Source organism: Panicum hallii, chromosome 3 (assembly GCF_002211085.1).
Source record: "Panicum hallii strain FIL2 chromosome 3, PHallii_v3.1, whole genome shotgun sequence".
Lineage (NCBI taxonomy): Eukaryota > Viridiplantae > Streptophyta > Magnoliopsida > Poales > Poaceae > Panicum > Panicum hallii.
Window position 1 is genome coordinate 13,157,405 of NC_038044.1, and position 18,147 is coordinate 13,175,551.

At 45.5% G+C, this 18,147-nt stretch overlaps 4 protein-coding genes across 8 annotated transcripts; all 4 read right to left on the bottom strand.

Moving 5' to 3' along the window:
* Positions 1–1,373: 1,373 nt before the first annotated feature.
* LOC112886051 (uncharacterized membrane protein YuiD) lies at positions 1,374–3,447 on the bottom strand. The gene is made up of 2 exons (XM_025951803.1): positions 2,770–3,447; positions 1,374–1,755 (listed from the first exon to the last, which is right to left on the bottom strand). Exons 1-2 carry the CDS (start codon positions 3,376–3,378, stop codon positions 1,594–1,596), a joined length of 771 nt encoding a protein of 256 aa, XP_025807588.1. The 5' UTR covers positions 3,379–3,447; the 3' UTR covers positions 1,374–1,593.
* Positions 3,448–5,028: 1,581 nt separating this feature from the next.
* On the bottom strand, positions 5,029–8,612 carry LOC112886114 (CLP protease regulatory subunit CLPX1, mitochondrial-like). 2 transcript variants are annotated; one of them, XM_025951895.1, is made up of 14 exons: positions 8,131–8,612; positions 7,856–7,917; positions 7,665–7,753; positions 7,498–7,577; positions 7,295–7,345; positions 6,949–7,023; positions 6,790–6,867; positions 6,580–6,636; positions 6,346–6,416; positions 6,147–6,246; positions 5,949–6,053; positions 5,690–5,752; positions 5,471–5,593; positions 5,029–5,377 (listed from the first exon to the last, which is right to left on the bottom strand). In XM_025951895.1, exons 1-14 carry the CDS (start codon positions 8,314–8,316, stop codon positions 5,057–5,059), a joined length of 1,461 nt encoding a protein of 486 aa, XP_025807680.1. In that variant the 5' UTR covers positions 8,317–8,612; the 3' UTR covers positions 5,029–5,056. The 2 variants fall into 2 exon arrangements, with proteins under 2 accessions (XP_025807680.1, XP_025807679.1); XM_025951894.1 differs by having other exon boundaries at positions 7,665–7,765; positions 8,131–8,611.
* A 1,514-nt stretch (positions 8,613–10,126) lies between these two features.
* On the bottom strand, positions 10,127–15,874 carry LOC112886115 (L10-interacting MYB domain-containing protein-like). 4 transcript variants are annotated; one of them, XM_025951899.1, is made up of 5 exons: positions 15,774–15,874; positions 15,461–15,675; positions 13,288–13,840; positions 11,724–11,824; positions 11,487–11,620 (listed from the first exon to the last, which is right to left on the bottom strand). In XM_025951899.1, exons 2-3 carry the CDS (start codon positions 15,646–15,648, stop codon positions 13,654–13,656), a joined length of 375 nt encoding a protein of 124 aa, XP_025807684.1. In that variant the 5' UTR covers positions 15,649–15,675; positions 15,774–15,874; the 3' UTR covers positions 11,487–11,620; positions 11,724–11,824; positions 13,288–13,653. The 4 variants fall into 4 exon arrangements, with proteins under 4 accessions (XP_025807683.1, XP_025807682.1, XP_025807681.1 ...); XM_025951898.1 differs by lacking the exon at positions 11,487–11,620 and adding an exon at positions 10,127–10,451 and having other exon boundaries at positions 11,760–11,824; positions 15,461–15,854; XM_025951897.1 differs by lacking the exons at positions 15,461–15,675; positions 15,774–15,874 and adding an exon at positions 10,489–11,203 and having other exon boundaries at positions 11,288–11,620; positions 11,760–11,824; positions 13,288–13,658.
* Positions 15,875–16,526: 652 nt separating this feature from the next.
* Positions 16,527–18,037, bottom strand: LOC112887308 (NADH dehydrogenase [ubiquinone] iron-sulfur protein 7, mitochondrial-like). Its single transcript, XM_025953450.1, has 2 exons — positions 17,538–18,037; positions 16,527–17,062 (listed from the first exon to the last, which is right to left on the bottom strand). The coding sequence occupies exons 1-2, from the start codon at positions 17,912–17,914 to the stop codon at positions 16,828–16,830; spliced, it is 612 nt and encodes a 203-aa protein (XP_025809235.1). The 5' UTR covers positions 17,915–18,037; the 3' UTR covers positions 16,527–16,827.
* Between the last annotated feature and the right edge of the window lie 110 nt (positions 18,038–18,147).

Sequence of the window (18,147 nt, forward strand, 5' to 3'; positions counted from 1 at the left end):
CTAAACAGCTTACAAGTTTTTTTACTGAGGAAGGGATGAGCAATCAGCTGAAGATGCTCCGATTACTCATCTCTCTTCAATACTAGAAAAATAATATTTTAATGATTGGTGGTGCTCTAATAGATTACCCATCCACTCTCCATTATCTAAAAGTTATTTTTAATCATCAAAACATATCTTCCTTCCACCTAACTAAGGAATGCATCCCTCTACCTATTTTTGGTGATTGAATTTTGGCAGTAACTTTTGCTAAAAATAGTTATTGATAATTGAGAGAATGTGTATTTTGAGTATAAGATATGAGTAATCTGGTTGGAGATGCTCAACACGATACTGAAGTAGGCAAGCCAATGCATGCCTGTCCATCGTATTCTACTCAATCGCCTCTTTGACCGAGGCTTCAGTGCCGGCACTGCCAAACACTGTCTTAGTTGTCGTTGATGTAGACGACGCCATTGTCCTCGTACTGACGCCGCGCCATTGTCCTTCCGGCACGGGAGGCTCCTTCGTCGTCGGCGACACAATCTTCGTCGCTGTCGTCAGATGTGTTCGTCCCCTCGGAGACGCTGGCCACCATCAGCACCACCGTACCACCACCTCTTCCTGGAGCTCCTGCACGCTTTTGGCGGCGGCTCCTCCTTCGCCGGATCCTCCTCACCGACCACCGGAGGAGGGAAGGAATTCGATTGGACTCCAGTTCGTATCCTTTTTTTTAGAGTCTCCAAGTCGCATCTGAACCACCAACCCAGTTGTTCTGGGCCGAAGCCCAACAAGGGGCGAAGGCCATTATAGAACCAACCCAGTTGGGCTAGGCTGAAGCCCAACAAGGGGCGTTCGAACAAGCAAATACGCCCAGGGCCGCCGGGCATCTCTGTCAAGTTCGCACAGCGGCCATGCTCCCCTCCCTGCTCACGGTGCTCGCCGAGTCGCCGGCGGCCTGCCGCGCTCGATCTGCGATCGTCTGGCCGCTCCTGCCGGCCGCCGAAGAGACGCACTCACGCCATACTACCCATACCTTTGCGTTGCGAGTTGCGATTAGCCTGGTCACGGGTGCGCATCCACGGGCCAACCGGCCAACAGAGCAAGCGACCCCGGGCGCCATTACGGAAGTGGTGGTTCCAGAGATGCTGACCGATCAGTTTCAAGGACCCTACGAGAGATGCAAGAAAGTCAGTGTCGAGACTCAAGTCGGCCATGTTTCAATCAAAGGCAACAAAAACCAGGATCGACTTTTACATGTCACAGAACACACAGCGTCAAATTGTAGGTTTAAAGGATCCTGAAGTAAACAAGATGGCGATTTAAAACCTAAGTAATCATATAACCCAATGCAAACAACTTTAGTGTTAAAAAAAACTTGGATAGCAAATATCTTGAGCATCAACTTTGCATTGAGGCTCAAAGATGACCGAAAATTATTTCGTACTATTAAGTCACATATATACAGGGACATGCCCAAGATGGAGGGCAGTAGTTAACTTCTTGACAATATCGAACTGGGCTGGACAGCTATTTCCCAGAACAATGGTTACACTACGTGCAAAATCTCCGTGGGAATGATTCCTCTTCTGGACCAGTCATACAATAGCAACATCAAATGGGTACAATACAACCCTGGCAGCAATACCAGGCCACCAAGATGCCTAAAATTGCTCCGGCAAAGACCTGTGACGGAGTGTGTCCTAACAACTCCTTAAGTTTTCTTTCACTAATGGGATGGCCTTCAAACAGGTCCTCAACGATCTTATTGAGTACCTGCGATCGATCAAAAGAAAATGTTAGTTAAATGACGAAATGTATACTCAAGGATAGACAGGCACACATCTAGCAACAATGGCAATGGAGGAACAAAACTTCCTTCAAAACATGCAGCAGGCAGCATTCAAGAAAAGTGCCTCTGCCTTGTCATAACATATCATGTTTTACTTGGTTGATGCGATTCGAACATATCCCAAAAGATAGTCAATGTTGCTCTACAGTTAATTCGGGTGTCCGAATACAATAGCTGTTATGAAATGCCTAGTAAACAGCAAGTGTTGCTTGGTTGATGACAGTCGCAGTGGCTTAATTGAGTTAGTTTGGCAAATATCATTGACAACAGGGGGTCTCAGTAAATATCATTGACAACAGGAGAGCCTTTTTTTCATGTATACTCATTAGGCCGCTCTGTTTTGTAGTGTGTTATGACAACCTAAGGTACATGGTGATGCATCAATCAAACTGTACAACACTTAACATATGAGTTGCTACCTATAAGATTAACATAACTGTACAGGCGGAACAACACAGCACCAAAGTATTAAGAAGCATTGCATTAGATCTAGGGCACCAAGCCAAGGTTCTAAACTTCGTATGGCTAAGCCAACAATACCATGTTTCTATGCTGAACTGAAGTATAGTTGAAGACATCAAAAACAGATAATACGAGCCTAGAAAACAGCATCACAGTTTACCTATGTCAGGTGAGGTATAAAGATTCAGAAAATGGAAACTACTAAAACCCAAGCTACATCAGCCAGCAAATCAGGATGTCTAGCCAATCACACAAAAATCTACATCTCCAACATGATATTATCGCTCAGAAGAGTCTCAATGGTTGGAAACAATCATATCCATTGCCCTCTAATGTGGTTTAAGACTTATATCAAGGTGTTGTACATATATTAAAACGGTTTCTATCAGAACGAAAGCAGAACTCTCCAAAAACGAATTGCATCATAGCATTAAATACATTGCAAAATACAAAAGGCAACCGAATCATGAGCTCACCTCGGCCTGCATCCCAGCGTGGCGCCTGACGCCCGTGGCGTCGTACATAACTATTAGAGTAAACCCAAGACAGACGGGGAATAGCGCGTCGCTGACACCGTGGCAGAGCGCGACGGAGGCGGTGAGCGCGGTGCAGAGCGCGGTGTGCGAGGACGGCATCCCGCCGGAGCTGAACAGCATCCGCAGGTCCCACCGCCGCTCAACGACGGAGGTGAGCAGGGCCTTGGCGGCCTGCGCCACCGCCCACGCCACCAGCCCGGACACGAACGTCGGGTTCGCCGCTAGCGCCAGCAGGTACGGGCTCTCCCGCGCCTTGGTCACCGCCGCCGCCGTCGTGCTCATCAGCAGCGTCCCTATCCCGGCCCCGCCCGTCGCCGCCTCCGCGAGGTCCGGGAGCTCCCCTCCAGCGCGGCCGCCCCTCAGCGCCGCGGAGAGGAGCCGCGACAGCCACGGCGGCGGCGAAGGGGGTGACGGCGCGGTGTCGGCGGGGGCGGAGGCTAGGGCATGGACGGCGCGTCGGCGGTGGTGCGCGGGCCTGAGGGCCCTGGAGGTGGGCTCGAGGAGGTTGGGGAGCGCCCTAGCGAAGCGGCTGGAGCTGAGCACCTCCATGGCTGCTGCTCCGCATCGCCGCGCGGAAGGGGAAGGAGGAGTGGTGTTGTGGCCGTGGCGATTTGGCTTGGCTTGGGTTAAGACCGGCATGTCCTTGTACAGAAATACCCCTGCGCTTTCCTCGCATTCACGGCGCGCGTCATCGCGGGACGGGTTGGCCGCGGAGGGGTGTTTTCGGGAGAGCACGAAGCGGCGAGGGGTTTCTGGCATATTACAGCGAAGATTCGGAGGCGGTCGGAGTCGCCGTCTCGGGCTCTGGCCACCGTCGCGGCCAACGGACGCCGGACGCGTGGGTGGGGCCTCAAATTAGCTGAGGCTTCAGCTTCAGTTTCGCTTTGTGGATTTGATTTTTTTTTTAGTTTCTTGGCAAGCTTTTGGTTTTGTTTGTGTCAAGAAACACTTGGCATGAGAAACGGACATGGGCTGCGTAGCTTGGTGGGCCAATTAGATTGAGAAATGTGTGGTGGTGCCATGCTGGTGTCACCGTGAAGAATGAAGAGAGGAAATAAATGTTTTATTCCTTCCATGAAAAAGATTGTGAATTTATGGAAATGCTGCCACTAGAATACATGGGGTTTCCACTCTAGCATATTCTTTTGTTGCGTGTCCATTTCTTCTTTGTCTCTGCCTTGAAATTGTTCTTTCTCATCCGCAAAAAAGAAGAAGAGAAATTGTTCTTTCTAATTTCCAAGTAGATTCTCATTGATCTCCTGTTGTGTTATGATTTGGTTAAAGCTCATATAGGCCGAATTCTTTTCCAAATTCTTCCCCGTTGAATCGGTGCTTGCAACTTCAGCTTGAATTAGATGAGATTAGAATATGTTGCTAATTTACCATGTTCGATGTTACGTTACTTAGGGCATGTTTGTTTGCCCTCACATGTATAACAAACATCACGTATTAATCTTTACATTATCGTAATCTCATAAGTAATACATGTGCATTGATAGACATAATAGACTACATTCATACGCCAAGGATACCACATAAACTATGTAAAAGGCATAATTTTTTTAATTACATATACTAAACTGAAAAAACAAACCAGGGTCTCCATAGAACAATTTGGTTTGCAGGGCGCAACAATATGCAGAGTTTCCATGGCTATTGAACTGGAGGTGTTGTTGCTTATTTTAGCGCACAATTATTGCATCTCCTGCTTCTGGTTTGTACGTTACTTGACACTGGCAACTGAGAGAAGGTATGTTTCACAATAAATTCTTCAGTGACGAAATGAATAAATGAGGGAAGGGGCATTACGTGGATATGGGAGGGAAGATGACGTTTCAAATTATATGAGGGCGTGGAGAGGGAAAAGGCTGGAGCAGAAGCCAGGGCAGAGACTCTTGCCAAGGAAGAGAGGTAGATGAGAGCAGAGGCTGCTGCTAAGGATTAGGCTGCAGCTGAAGCCAGTGCTGCCGAGCCTTGTGTAACTGCAATTTATGCATAGAAAGAAAAATAGTTATTTACTTTTTATAATATCCGGAAATTGTTTTCTATCTGTTCAGTATCAATGCAACTGTTAGCGTGTAACAGACATCAGTTGTTTGTTGCAGAAATCATTGTTAGAAACTGCAATGCTACAGAAAGAAACACAAAGTGAGCTCCAGCCAATCAGCCATTCTATTACTATCTCAGCAGCCGACAGCCTGACACAATAATAAAACCTTGTTATATTTCATTGCATAAAAATGTTTGCCTTGCACAGCATCAATACAATCCATTCATATATTGACGAGAAACAAGGAAATGTCTGGTAAATCCAGAGCTTAGTCGCCGATAATGCGACTAGTAGGCAGATCTGGAAAAAGCGACGGTGGCTGGGGTTGCTCTGAATTAGCCCGGGCAGCTTGATGTTGTTCTGGTAAACATACAGTTCCAAGGCTCCATTGTCCCGGAAAATTTTGGCTCCACATCCTCGATGGTGCAGTGGCCCTACAGACTCTTCATCAACAAGAACAGCAATTATCTTCTCTTTCCCCTCCCTTGCATCAGGAATCTGTAAATGCAAGGACCAAAATTGCTGTCAGGCAGGCTGATACTCGGTTGCTCACTTGCATGGCAATATGTGAATATTAAGATAGTACTCAACCTCAAACATTGCTTCTGTCAAAATGTCCTCCATTAAAGACCGTAGCCCACGAGCCCCCGTTTCTTTTGCAGCCGCTTTCTTTGCTATTAGATGCAAAGCATTTTCAGTGAAATGCAGCTTGACCTGAGGGAAAACAAACACAAACAGGTTTCATGGTTATAAAGTTTTTTAATCAAAGCTTGCAATTATTTTGATGATTGATAGTATAAACAGACTAACATTGTTCATTTTTAACAACTTCTTGTATTGCTTTCCTATTGCGTTTTTCGGCTCCCTGAGCACCTGAAAAAAGAATTAAATATAATATTTTAGCTTGTAGTCATCTTGAGAAGAAAAATAAAATGATCGAATCATCTAGTAGACATGAACAAGGTATAAACAAAGTGATCATTCTATAGGAAAATAACTATAGAAGAGTAATTTAAGAAAGATTTGCTTCAAAATGCCAGTTTTGAACTTAGTCAAATAATTTTACTACCTGGACCAATTGCTCTTCACTAAGATTTGTCAGGCCAACTGCTATAGGCAACCTTCCAATGAATTCTGAGATAAGGCCGTAGGCGATTAGATCATCATTTTCAACCTACGTAGGAGAACATTGGAAAATATCCCTGCTGTTAATGCAGCATCAAACAAAAAAAAATGTATAGACTAAATGTCAAGGACTGAAGCCTACAGCATCGATAGAGCAAGATCCCTGAAGAGCAGTTGTCCAGCCGCAGTTCCGCAGCTCATGATATATTGGTATGCCAAATCCAACAGGACAGTGTTGATGTCTTGCGCAGTACAAAAGTACTTTGAGAAAAATATAAATCCTAGATAAAGAAGGATAACTCTTAAAGATGCATAATTCGTACAATTATTAACTTTATAACCTTTCTGAGACTATCTTTTCCAAGCCAAAGAAGGCACCTCCACAAATGAAAAGGATATTTCTTGTATCTACCTGAAAAACAAAAATATTGATGCATAACTCATCATCGAGCCATTATTTTCCCTACTTCATTAATGTGAAGGCACATTTTTTTCTTTTGCTAAAATACCATACCAATGAACACATGACTAATTACTATTCAACTCACTGACCAGAAGATTGTGCAACCAATTACCTCAACATAACCATGGGGTACATTATCTCGGCTTTTCTTTCTTGGCACATTGATGACCTAACAGAGACAACAAGAAATAGTTTAGGAAGCAAAATGTGGTCAACATAGAAAGACATAATAGACTACTGTTCCCTCCAAGGAGTGAGTGTGACTATTGAATGCAAAGTATGACTTCACAAAGGAGAGGAGAAAATTAGTAGATGCACTTACTGTTCCTTCAAATATTTTTAATAATGCTTGTTGCACACCCTCTCCAGAGACATCCCTTCGGTCCTCATTGCATTCAGCCTGCAAGAAGCAATAGATATGTAAATTAACTTCATTACATGTTGCAGTAATATTAACATCTGAGCTAATTTGTCCAATAACCTTCTTTGTAAGCTTATCAACTTCGTCAATGTACACGATGCCACGCTCTGCAGCTTCAACATTGAAGTCAGCAACCTAAGAGGCAGCACATGTTAGCTAAACAATAAATGATTTTGAAGTTCATTAAGAAATGACAATCTAACTTTTGATGACTGTTTGAGACTAAATTGTGAACATTATCAGAAGCAAGTTCCCTTGAACTGAGGAAATTTTTCTGATCTGACCTAGATAAACTTTCCTTAAAGGATAGAATATGCAACAGTTATTGTTTAAGGCACTACCAAACAGTAGCAATACTGATGATCCGACTCCATAAACAACCAGAGAGTGATAGGTTGATATGTACCACTAGAAGTTTGTAAATTACAGATTCCACAGCTTCACCAGAATATCCAGCCTGAAAAAGCAATCTATTTGTCACATCAGAAAGAAGAAAGTAGCAAAAACAGTCAGCTTATATAACGGACAACAACAAATGAATGATGGATCAATAAGAGTAAGTACATCAAAGAAATTGTCTGAAATGCATGTTATACCAGCCAATATTACCTGAGTAATTGCTGTTGCATCAGCAATCACGAATGGAACATTCACATAGCGAGCTAACGTTTTTGCTAATAGGGTTTTACCTGTCCTAACAAAAGAAAGAAAACGAAAGCCATCAGCAAACAGCATCACCATCGTCCAGCCAAAGATCACATATCCGTACACAATACCTGACCCTGTTGGCCCAATCAGAAGGATGTTACTCTTTTCAAGCTCAATCTCATCATCCCCACTGGTACCTACACCACCACGCACAAAGCTTTTCGAGGAACTAGGTTGATCACCAGTCAAACAGATGAAGTTCAAATTTTAGAATCGCGACACATAGTTGAAAAGCTGAATTCGGTTACTAAAATCTCACCACTTATTTGATGACTCGTTGTATATCCTCTTGTAGTGATTGTGCACAGCAACAGAGAGCACCTGCACAACCAAGTTCCCTGCTAAGTTCATGGCTCACAGCACAGCTGAAATTTCATTGGAAGCGCAGATAGTCTGACTTGTCAGTGCGTTACATCAGACTTGGAAGTGCAGAAGTGCTACCTATACATGAGCTGATGCAACGGCATCCGCGCCAATTGAAATCGGGAGCAACAAACGAGAAGGGAGGCTAGGCGATTGAGGTGCGTGAGTAACCTTCTTAGCCTTGTCCTGGCCGACGACGAACTCGTCCAGGCCTTGGTGGATCTCCTTGGGCGTCGGGAATCGAGGCCGTGACGGGGGCGCCGCCGCGGAGTAGGAGTACGAGGAGGAGGGAGTCGACTTGGCCGCCGCGAGGGCGCCGGAACGGGAGGCGAGGAGGCGGCGAATAGCAGAGAACATGAGGTCCGAGGCCGCGGCGGCCGGAGCAGTCGCTGGACGGTGGTGTATTTCCCGATCAGCCGCCGCGGGTTCGGCCCAATTTGTCCCCGTCCGCGTTTCGCGTCAATAATTCAGCGGCAACAGGTTCGTTCCGGGGCTCTTCTCGAAATTTGGGAAAATGGGAGGCGGCCTTTGTGTTGGCGGCTCAGCGAGCGGATTCCTTCCGGCTAGCCGGCGGCCCATGCCGCACGGCAGTCGTCAGGAGAACAGCCGGCCGGCCGTGGCGACCGGCCTGCGCGCGAATGGACGAGCCGCTGTTCCGTCTTCACGTCAGGTGAGGCCCCTCGGCTGCACGTCGCCACCGCTGCGGCGGGTGGTCACGTGCGCCACGTGCCGTACACGCTCCAAGCTGATCACAGGCAATAACCTCATCCACACACTTAGCGATTCGGATGGAAAACACGGCAGTCAAAACTTTAAACTTCGCATCACATAGGCGTCAAAGAACAAAGAGCAAGCGCATCAATAGTATTAGAAGGAAAAAATAATGTACCGAAGACTTAAACCACGATGCAGCAGAAAACTTAGGGTGCGTTTGGTTCAGCTGTGAGCTGTGGAAAAGCTGCTGTGGAAAAGCTGCTGTGAAAAAGCTGAACGCCGTTTGGTTGAACCTGCTGTGAACTGTGAAACTGTGAATTGATGTAAAATGTCCGTAATGCCTCTGAGAGCCTGATATGTTGTTTATATGTAAAATGAGCGTAATGATGTAAACTTTACATTGGCGACATGTTTTTCACGAAATTATATTACATATATAAATAAGTGCATTGTTAATTTCAAAAGAGTTGTCAGCTACGTAGCAATGTCGTGTTCCCCTTGCATTTTGTATCGAAGCAGCTATCCTATCACGAATTGTGTTCATAGTAACTTCATTCTCCCCCTCTATCTCACGACATCATCTTGAGTTTGTTCCTCAACATTTGATGCTCCTGGCATATACTCCTCATCTGCGTCACACCTCTCAAACTCCTTATCACACAACTGACTATCACGAATGAAATTGTGTAGCGCAAAACACACTATAATGATCTCTTTCTGCCGGTCAGCTGAGAAACTCGGCATAACTTTCAATATGCGCCATTTTTGCTTGAGAACTCCAAATGCTCGCTCAATAACATTGCGGAGAGAGGAGTGCAAAAAGTTGAATTACTCATGCTTTCCTTGCGGTGGACGTCCACGACGATGACGAAATTCTGGCATATGGTACGTAGTCCCCTTGAAAGGTGCAAAGTATCCAGTTCGATTTGGATAACCGGAGTCAACAAGATAGTATTTATCTGAAAATAAAAAATATGTTAGCATTGTAAAAAATGATGATCAAAGTGTATAAGGGACAATTTTACCTTTAGGAGGTACAGGAAATGAATGAAAGTTTGCCAATGCATGGTTAAGGATCCGTGTATCATGAGCGGAACCCGCCCATCCAGCAACCACAAATGTGAACCTCATATCAAAGTCACATATGGTAAGTACATTTTGTGATGTATATCCATGACGACAAGTGTAGTTAATTACCTCATCGACCGGAACAATAACCGGAATATGTGATCCATCTATTGCACCAGTAGCACCCTTGAAATGAGGCTAGTAACGAGGTTTTTTAACTTCTCATGTTCATTGCTAAATGTTGGATTCTTCGGTGCGATGTTGTGTTTTGCTAATTTAAGTAAATACTTCAATACCTCCTTAAATTTCATATGAACTGTCCATGTTGACCGGACAAAACAGTTTTCAGCTTGGAAAAATGACTGAGGCCCTCCAACAATCCATAAGAACATTGCTAATGATTCTATTGATGTAACATTTCTAGAGGATTTCAAACCATATGAAGACACCAATAAATCATCAAGAGCCATAAAAACCTCTGTACTCATCCGAAACATCTTGTAAAAGTATCTTGAACGCTTGAAGCACTTCATGACCCAATCATAACCAGATTCCGAATCTTCTTTTGCTCTATATTCAGCTTTATTAGCATATCGCTCATTGTAAAGATCAGCCAGATTTCCAAGAAGCGCAGCATGTTGAGATAACTCATTTAGTGAAAGAAGAGACTGCTGCCCTTTTCTAGCCAGCTCTTCCATATTCGCATCCATCTACATAAACAAAGTAAATTGTTCAAAAAATGCAAGATAAAAATGGTTCCAAGATACATAACAAAAATGGTTCCAACATACATAACAAAACTGGTTCCAAGATAAAAACAACACTGGTTCCAACATACAAGACAATTGTTCAAACATACGAGAACGTTAGCAAATACATGGTTGAAACACAAGACAAATTGATCTATGTGGCCTTCTTTATCTCGTGCTCCCTCTGAATCAAATCAAACCTTCCTTCATTTGTTTCAAGCGCACCTAAAAACTCTCTAAACTCAGGCTTCATGAGTAATAAATAAGTGAGCTGTGTGTATCAAAGCAGTTTTTTCTTGAATCCCACAATCCTTCACCATTCTCATAGCTTCTGTAATAGTTGGAACACGGCTTGATTGGGGAGGAGCCGATGATGCTTCCAGACTTGACCCAATTTTATCAGCTGCACTTTCAATCCTCATGCATGTGTTCTTGTACATCCGAAAAAATGGACTCTTCTCCTCCTTCTCTTCAATCGGACTAGACAATTGTTTGCGCTTCTTTCCGGCTGGTTTTGGTTTCTCAATGGGAGTAATCTCCACTGGTTCCTCATCACTCGAGTCACTTGAAGAAATATCTCCCGGACATGATGCGGAAGCACCGGTGACATGCACCTTCTCAAACAGCAGATGTAAATCATCAAGGTATTTCGGCCCCCGCTTTCGAAACTTGACATGGACACACTTGATACCTCTTTTTGGATTGTTGCATCGCTGTAAAATAAATTTAGCAAGGTTAGGAACGAATTCCTGTCAAAGGCAAATATAATTCCCTTCAAAAAAGAAAACTTAACTCACCGCAAGATGTTCATTCCACCACGTGCTAGAACAGTCAACAGTTTGATTCGCATCATCCCATCCAAGCCCAGTGGCAGCATTTTTCAGTTCCATGAACACGGTGTAATCTTTTTTCATGTTGTCCAATTTATTCTTCAATTGTGACCTCACTAGTTTCAACCCGGTTCTTGCAAGAAGTTTATCCTCAAGGTTCTTCCAACCAATTCGAGTGAAACAACCATTTGGTCTATTTCTAAGAATAAGCTCCTCCTTGCAAATATCAATGAAGTGCTTCAAAGTGGCATTATCCCACACCGCCTTTTCACCCATCACTAATGTGAGGATCGCAATCAACTAATTTTTCATTCACAAGCAATCGATGTATTATTCCAAATGTTAAGAAAATAGAAATAAACCGGTGACTATGCTACTTTATAAATTTAAAAAGCAAAGACACCTGAAGAAAATACTGCAAGACACCCTTTTGCTGCACCTTATCAGGATGGATGCACAATGTCGCTTTCCTGTATTCTTTCTTGACAGCAGCAGCCAAAGAACCTGCACCAAGTATACAGAAACATAAGTATAGCAAGGGACAAGAACAAAAGGCCACAAACGAATTCCTGTGTTATTTTACTATATGCTAGGAAAAAGTTGTATTGGAAATTTTAGTGGCATTGGTGCTAAAAGTTGTACAAAATGCTATATAAAAGGTGATCCAAGTGGCACAGGGCCGTGGCACAGGCATCCTGGAGATCTGTACAGAGTGGCCAGGGCCGTGGCCAGAGGAGAGACGCAGAACATCTGCTGCCACAGTGGCTTCATCTGCTAAGGCCCTACTTAAGAATGCTGAAGGGAAGACTTGGCCTGTTGAGCTAGAGGAAATTGGTGGTCGTGTGTTTCTGTCCACTGGATGGTCTAAAAGTTTGTGAAGGGCAATTGTTTAGGGGAGGGTGAATTCCTTGTCGTCGAATATGATGGGAACATGCATTTCAGGGTCTCAGTTTTTGGTGTGAATGCTGTCGAGAAAGCAGTTTGGCCTTCAGGAAGTGGTGCCCAAGCTACTGGAAATTTAGGAGAACAACCATGCTATATCTTCCCTTCTAGTAAGAAGGGACACGGTGGTGACGAATTAACAGAGACAGTTAAAGAGTCCCATCCATAGTCACGCACAGGTTGATATACTGGATCAATCTGATGTAGGAATGAAAATAGTTTAGTCTTGAGGAAATAGTTAGATCAATTCACATGGTCATTTAGGTGTTGCATTCTGCCTACTCTCTAGCACAAATGGAATCTTTTTATTGACATGGTCTTAGATAAGTTTGTTTTTCAACTTTAGTAAGTCTAACTTTACGTTTAGTATCTACATGAAATTGTTGTTGGCTAGAGAATATTATTGCTCAGAAGAATTATTTGTTCACATCACTTTAGAATACCCTAGCTTCATTTTTTTTCATCATATCAAGAAAGCTCTAAGATTGAGAATTTTAGAGGATCACTACAATACCTTGCATAACTGCTTAGGCAAGAGGATGGAATAAATTACGGAAGAAACAGAGAAACAAAGTGTGGCGTCTACCTGCATGTTTTTTGATATCTCAAATAGCCAAATATGCCTTATATAATGAAATAAACTGATTACCTTTTTGGTTCACTAAGGAGCATGGATTTTAAAATTCTGATTAGTATCTTATTACTTGTAATGATGTCTCCTTAACTGATAGTTTTGTATGCAACTCCTAGACAGTAACCACACAACGAAGCACTCAGGGGGATGAATCACATTTCAGAATTCCTATCCGCACAGGAGGGGAAAACTCTGAATTAGGAGCACCTTTGGGCGTCGGGGGCCGGGGGCGCGGGCGGCGGGGGGCCGGGGGCGCGGGCGCCGACGCCGGGGGCTCGGCCGCCGGGGGTGTAGGGGCGCGGCCGCCGGGGGAGCAGCGTAAACCTTAGCGCGATGGTGCAGGATTGGGGGAAGCAAGAGGAGAACGAAAGGAAAGGAATCGAACCGGTACCTGTGTAACGGATGGCGGGCGGGTAATTTCTTGCATCTTCCCGCTGCCAACGCCGCGAAAGCTGTCCCCGACCGGCTGTGGGAGCTGCGTTACGAGAAGCTGCTGCGTTACGAAACGCAGAGGTGCGTTACACTCCGTTTGGTTCGGCTTCCACGTTGCGAACGCAAACGCACCCGTGAGACGCTGAACCAAACGCTGCCTTAAACAACGATGCAGCAGATTATTGTTCGGTTTCACCGAGATGCGTGCGTTCCATACAGCATCAAGAATATCTCTAAACAAAACTGCGCATCTGGTCACAAAAAAATGGGCTGCCTAACAAGTCTTTATATCAGCCGAAAGGGGACTGATTTGGTTGCTTAGCATTTAGACGTGGTATCCTGTGAGAGTAAATCCCCTGCCAACGATCTCGCCGACGCAGAACCACGCGTACAACTCGATGCCGAAGAGCGCGGCAACGCCAGCGTGCTCAACATTCAGATCGTTTCTGTTTCTCCACAGCTGCTTCACTTGATCAAGCTCTTTCCAGAATGCTTCGTAGCGACCAGGAAGGCTGCAAGAAGCATGTGTCAGTTCAAAGATACAAGTGAAGATGTGAAGGAGCACCTCATGATATGAACAGATCAGATCAGTGTGAAGTGATCTAGTTACAGAAGTGCAATAGTCTTCAGCTACCTAATATTTTTGCAGGCTTAGAGAATAAGATCAGAAGAACTTCATTTAAGGATCTAAAACTTCACAAGTCTTTACAGGATGGACTATAGCACTCAAATTGACAATGCAATTATCTATTCACAAGGTCATAGTTCAGGGACAAAACAAAACTCTTGCATTACCGCCACAGTCCAATGGTAAATCATGTCCAATAAATCACTTAGGCTCTGTTTGGATGTCGATATTGGAGGCCTTGATATTGAACTGGGTTCAATACCAAATCAGCCTGCACATTGAAATGGGCTCAATACTAAAGGGTTGTTTGGATGCAGGTGCAATTGCTAGATGGAATTGAACTAGGAATAAATACCAATTCGTGTTTGGATGTGCATACCCAAAAATTGGAAATCGACCCATCTTCCTTGCACCGCTCCTCCAATTGGTATTTATTCCTAGTTCAATTCCATCTAGCAATTGCACCTGCATCCAAACAACCGCTTTGGTATTGAGCCCATTTCAATGTGCAGGCTGATTTGGTATTGAACCCAATTCAATACCAAGGCCTCCAATATCGACATCCAAATAGAGCCTAAGGGGAAAACTTACTTTTTGCAAAGCTCAGATAACTACTTGCAACCATAGGATGTCACTTTCCAAGCATTTTTAACATCCCTGATGTCTTAGTTAGCAATGTTCAGGATTTGTGGTCAGTCATCACAGGTTCATTGAGCATTGGTCTAATTTGGAATTAAATACATCATTGGCTGATTGATTGCAGATCATTACCCTTTCTCCAGCTTCCGAACTATACCATCCATACAGTTTTGCAAGAACATTGACGCAACAATTCACTTTCTGACAAGACAATATTCTAGTCCAGACACCAGAACATTTGAAAGTTGTACTCAGCTACTATCTTCAGGCAACTTAATTCATACAATCAAACCAGCAAGCAGCCACATTACACGATAATCTGGACTTCTGGTTATCATTAATACATACTCAGAATCAGAGTTTCAGGAGTACCCTTTGGAATATTGAGGTGATATTATGCCCAACACGTGATTCCAAAATGTTCAGATATTTAAACTAGATGTATAAATTCATACATTGAACAGCTGGTGCCAAATTGCATTTTTTTATATAAAAAAAACTCAATTGTTGAAATCACATACAACAAACTTAAAGAACATATATGGAAAGCTAAAAACCCAAAACCTTGTTTGCCTCTGCATCTTCATTGAGAAGACAGGCTAATCATCGAATCCTATATTCAAACCAGCCTGTCACATCACTCCCACATTAAACCTCAACGGTAAACACAACGCAGATAAGTACGGCCGCACTAGTCATAATCATTAGAAGCTAGCACTGGGGCGGGCTATTTGGTAAACAAATCAACAGCAACAGTCCGGCATTGAGATCACGGGGTACGGAGCACACAACGAATCTCCCCCATCAGGTTCTCAGATGGAACGAGAATACGAGGAGGACAAGGACGGAGATCGAATCCACGAACCTGGCGAGGCGGGTGTAGAAGAGCTGCTTGGAGAGCTCCTGGCACTTCTCGATGGTGGGTGGCTCCACGACGTACTTCTTGTTCTTCTCGACGAGCGCCCGCTGGTACGCGCACCCGTGCTTCGCAGCGAACCGCGTCGCCTCGCACGCCTTGGCCTGCAGCTGCGCCAGCCTCGACGGCAGAGCCATGGATCTACTCCGGCTGGGACGAGGGTCCTGCGGCGGGGCACAAGCGGGTTCGTTGCAGTGTGGTGAGATCGCGAGAGGCCGAGAAGAACCCCGCGTTGATTCGCTCGACTGGGGATGGGGTTCACCTCTTGCCCTTGGGAACAGATCGGCGGGGGAGAGGCGATCGGGGAGGACGGCGGCGCGGGCTCGTTTCCGGGTTCGTGCCTGTGCAGTGCAGCTGTGCTGTCCTTGGGGGCGGATTTAGGGCCTGTTTAGTTCATGCCAAAACGCAAAAACGCAAAATGCAAAATTTTACTGTAGCAAAGGAATCTTGCTAATTTGAAGTACTAAATGAAGTCTATTTGCAAAACTTTTTGCATGGATGGGTTGTAAATCGCGAGACGAATCTAACGAGCCTACTTAATCCATGTTTTGCAACAGTGATGCTACAGTAACCATCCGCTAATTATTGCTTAATTATGGATTAATTAGCATCATTAGATTCGTCTCGCGATTTACAACCCATCCATGCAAAAAGTTTTGCAAGTAGACTTCATTTAGTACTTCAAATTAGCAAGATTCCTTTGCTACAGTAAAATTTTGCATTTTGCGTTTTTGCGTTTTGCCATGAACTAAACAGGCCCTTAGGAAGCAAGCGTAGGTGGAGCCCAGTAATTCCCGGGTTTTTTTTTGGCTTGGGGAAGAGGTCAATGCGATACGGCGAAGGAAGATTTCTTTTCCATCTACGCATGGGTGAGGGTGATTTGCATCAACATTTGGAGCATGTAAATTCCCAACAGCTACGCGAGCCGATTACTCGGTTCAAAAATATAATCTCCGAAGTTCGAAATCGCAAGGAGTGCTCAGGATTACTTTTCTTTTTTGAGGAATACTCAGGATTACCGGTCATGACCACTTTGTTGCCCGAGAATCTCCATACAATCAGATCTCATCAACAGAACAACTCATTACAACCTCTAGTGTAACACACGAACACTAACAAAGCAGCAACATTCCACCACTAGGTGTTTCGTTGTTTGTCCAGAGACTGCGGACCAGGCCCGGCGTTCAGCACACCAGTTCCATGCCCGCGTCCGCACTTCTCAGACGACTAGCCTAGGTCGCACAGACTCTTGGGAAACACCAGCTAGGCGAAAATTCAGAGAGACCGCGCCAGCAGGGACTGTGTGAGTCTCCAGTTTACTTGGTCCACCAGTGGAGGAAATCCTTGCGCCTGTTGATCTTCTTCTGCAGCTGAAGAACGCCGTATAGCAAAGCTTCGGCGGTCGGCGGGCATCCAGGGACGTAGATGTCCACGGGGACGATCCGGTCGCACCCCCGCACAACGGAGTAGGAGTAGTGGTAGTATCCGCCGCCGTTGGCGCAGCTGCCCATCGAAATAACCCAGCGGGGCTCTGGCATCTGGTCATAGACTCTGCAGGAGAACCAACAAAGATGATAACGTCAGCACTGCTGGGGAACCACAAGCTGGTAAGATTGTATTGTAAGAAGCAGGAACAATCTCAGCGGAAATGGCCTCAACATCAAAGAAGATTTTGACTCAGGCAGAATCCATGAGGAATTTCTCTGTTTTGATATATCTAGTAAGACATTGCAAATATCAGTGATTGTGCTGGACGAGAAGTCGAGAGCATAAGCCTTGCCAGAGCAAGGACACGTGTGAAAGAAACACAATGGGAATATTTCTTCAAGTTACTGACAACTGACACTATCGTCTTTCAACTAACAGGAGGAAACAGGACTGGGACTGCCGATATCTAACTAGAATAACATAGAGCTGTTCTTATTCAGGCCAAAATAAAATCAACAAAATCACACAAGTCTCAAGTCTGTATGATCTACGTAAGCGAACAGTAAGACAAAGGTTAGGTGTAGCAAAAAAAAATTACTTGCGAAGCGCGGGCGCCATCTTGTTGGTGAGCGTGCCGGCGACGATCATGCAGTCGGACTGGCGCGGCGAGAGGCGGAAGATGACGCCGAAGCGGTCGAAGTCGTAGCGCGAGGCGCCGGCGTGCATCATCTCGACGGCGCAGCAGGCGAGCCCGAACGTCATGGGCCAGATCGAGCCCCGCCGCGCCCAGTTCATGAGGTCGTCCACCTTGGAGACCAAGAACTCCGCCGCCTTCGACATCGGCGCCGGGGGCGGCGCCCCGCCGTATGGCGCCGGGCGGGTGGCCGCCGCGGACGAGGCGGCGGAGGAGGAGGAGTAGGCGCGCGGGGAGGCGGAGAGGAGCGCCAGCCGCGCCGTACGCGGGAGGAGCGCCATGGTGATCTGGCGGGGACCTGGAGGCGAGGAGGCGGGGCGCGGTGGCCGGTGGGTTCGCCCGCCGAGTTGACGATGCAGGTGAGCTGCTGCGGTGCGGTGCGTGGCAGCGACACGAGTGCGACCTGTGGGTGGGAGGCAGACACGGCTGATATGGACGCGATCAGGCGGTGCTAGCTACAAGGTCGGTTTGAGGCCAGGGAGACGTCGGCACGAGCAGCGTGGTGCGTCACGCG

Bases quoted from the DNA above. Each gene is read 5' to 3' on its own strand.
- LOC112886051 (XM_025951803.1), bottom strand. From the start codon at position 3,378: ATGGAGGTGCTCAGCTCCAGCCGCTTCGCTAGGGCGCTCCCCAACCTC. The intron at 1,756-2,769 runs GTGAGCTCATGA...GATCGATCGCAG, and splicing joins ACGCTGGGATGCAGGCCGAG to GTACTCAATAAGATCGTTGA.
- LOC112886114 (XM_025951894.1), bottom strand. From the start codon at position 8,316: ATGTTCTCTGCTATTCGCCGCCTCCTCGCCTCCCGTTCCGGCGCCCTC. The intron at 6,247-6,345 runs GTTATAAAGTTA...GTACTGCGCAAG, and splicing joins GAAAAGATAGTCTCAGAAAG to ACATCAACACTGTCCTGTTG. The intron at 5,594-5,689 runs GTTAGTCTGTTT...GTTTTCCCTCAG, and splicing joins AGTTGTTAAAAATGAACAAT to GTCAAGCTGCATTTCACTGA.
- LOC112886115 (XM_025951897.1), bottom strand. From the start codon at position 11,596: ATGGGTGAAAAGGCGGTGTGGGATAATGCCACTTTGAAGCACTTCATT. The intron at 11,204-11,287 runs GTGAGTTAAGTT...TTTATTTTACAG, and splicing joins GGTGGAATGAACATCTTGCG to CGATGCAACAATCCAAAAAG.
- LOC112887308 (XM_025953450.1), bottom strand. From the start codon at position 17,914: ATGGCGCTCCTCCCGCGTACGGCGCGGCTGGCGCTCCTCTCCGCCTCC. The intron at 17,063-17,537 runs GTAATTTTTTTT...GTTCTCCTGCAG, and splicing joins ATGGCGCCCGCGCTTCGCAA to AGTCTATGACCAGATGCCAG.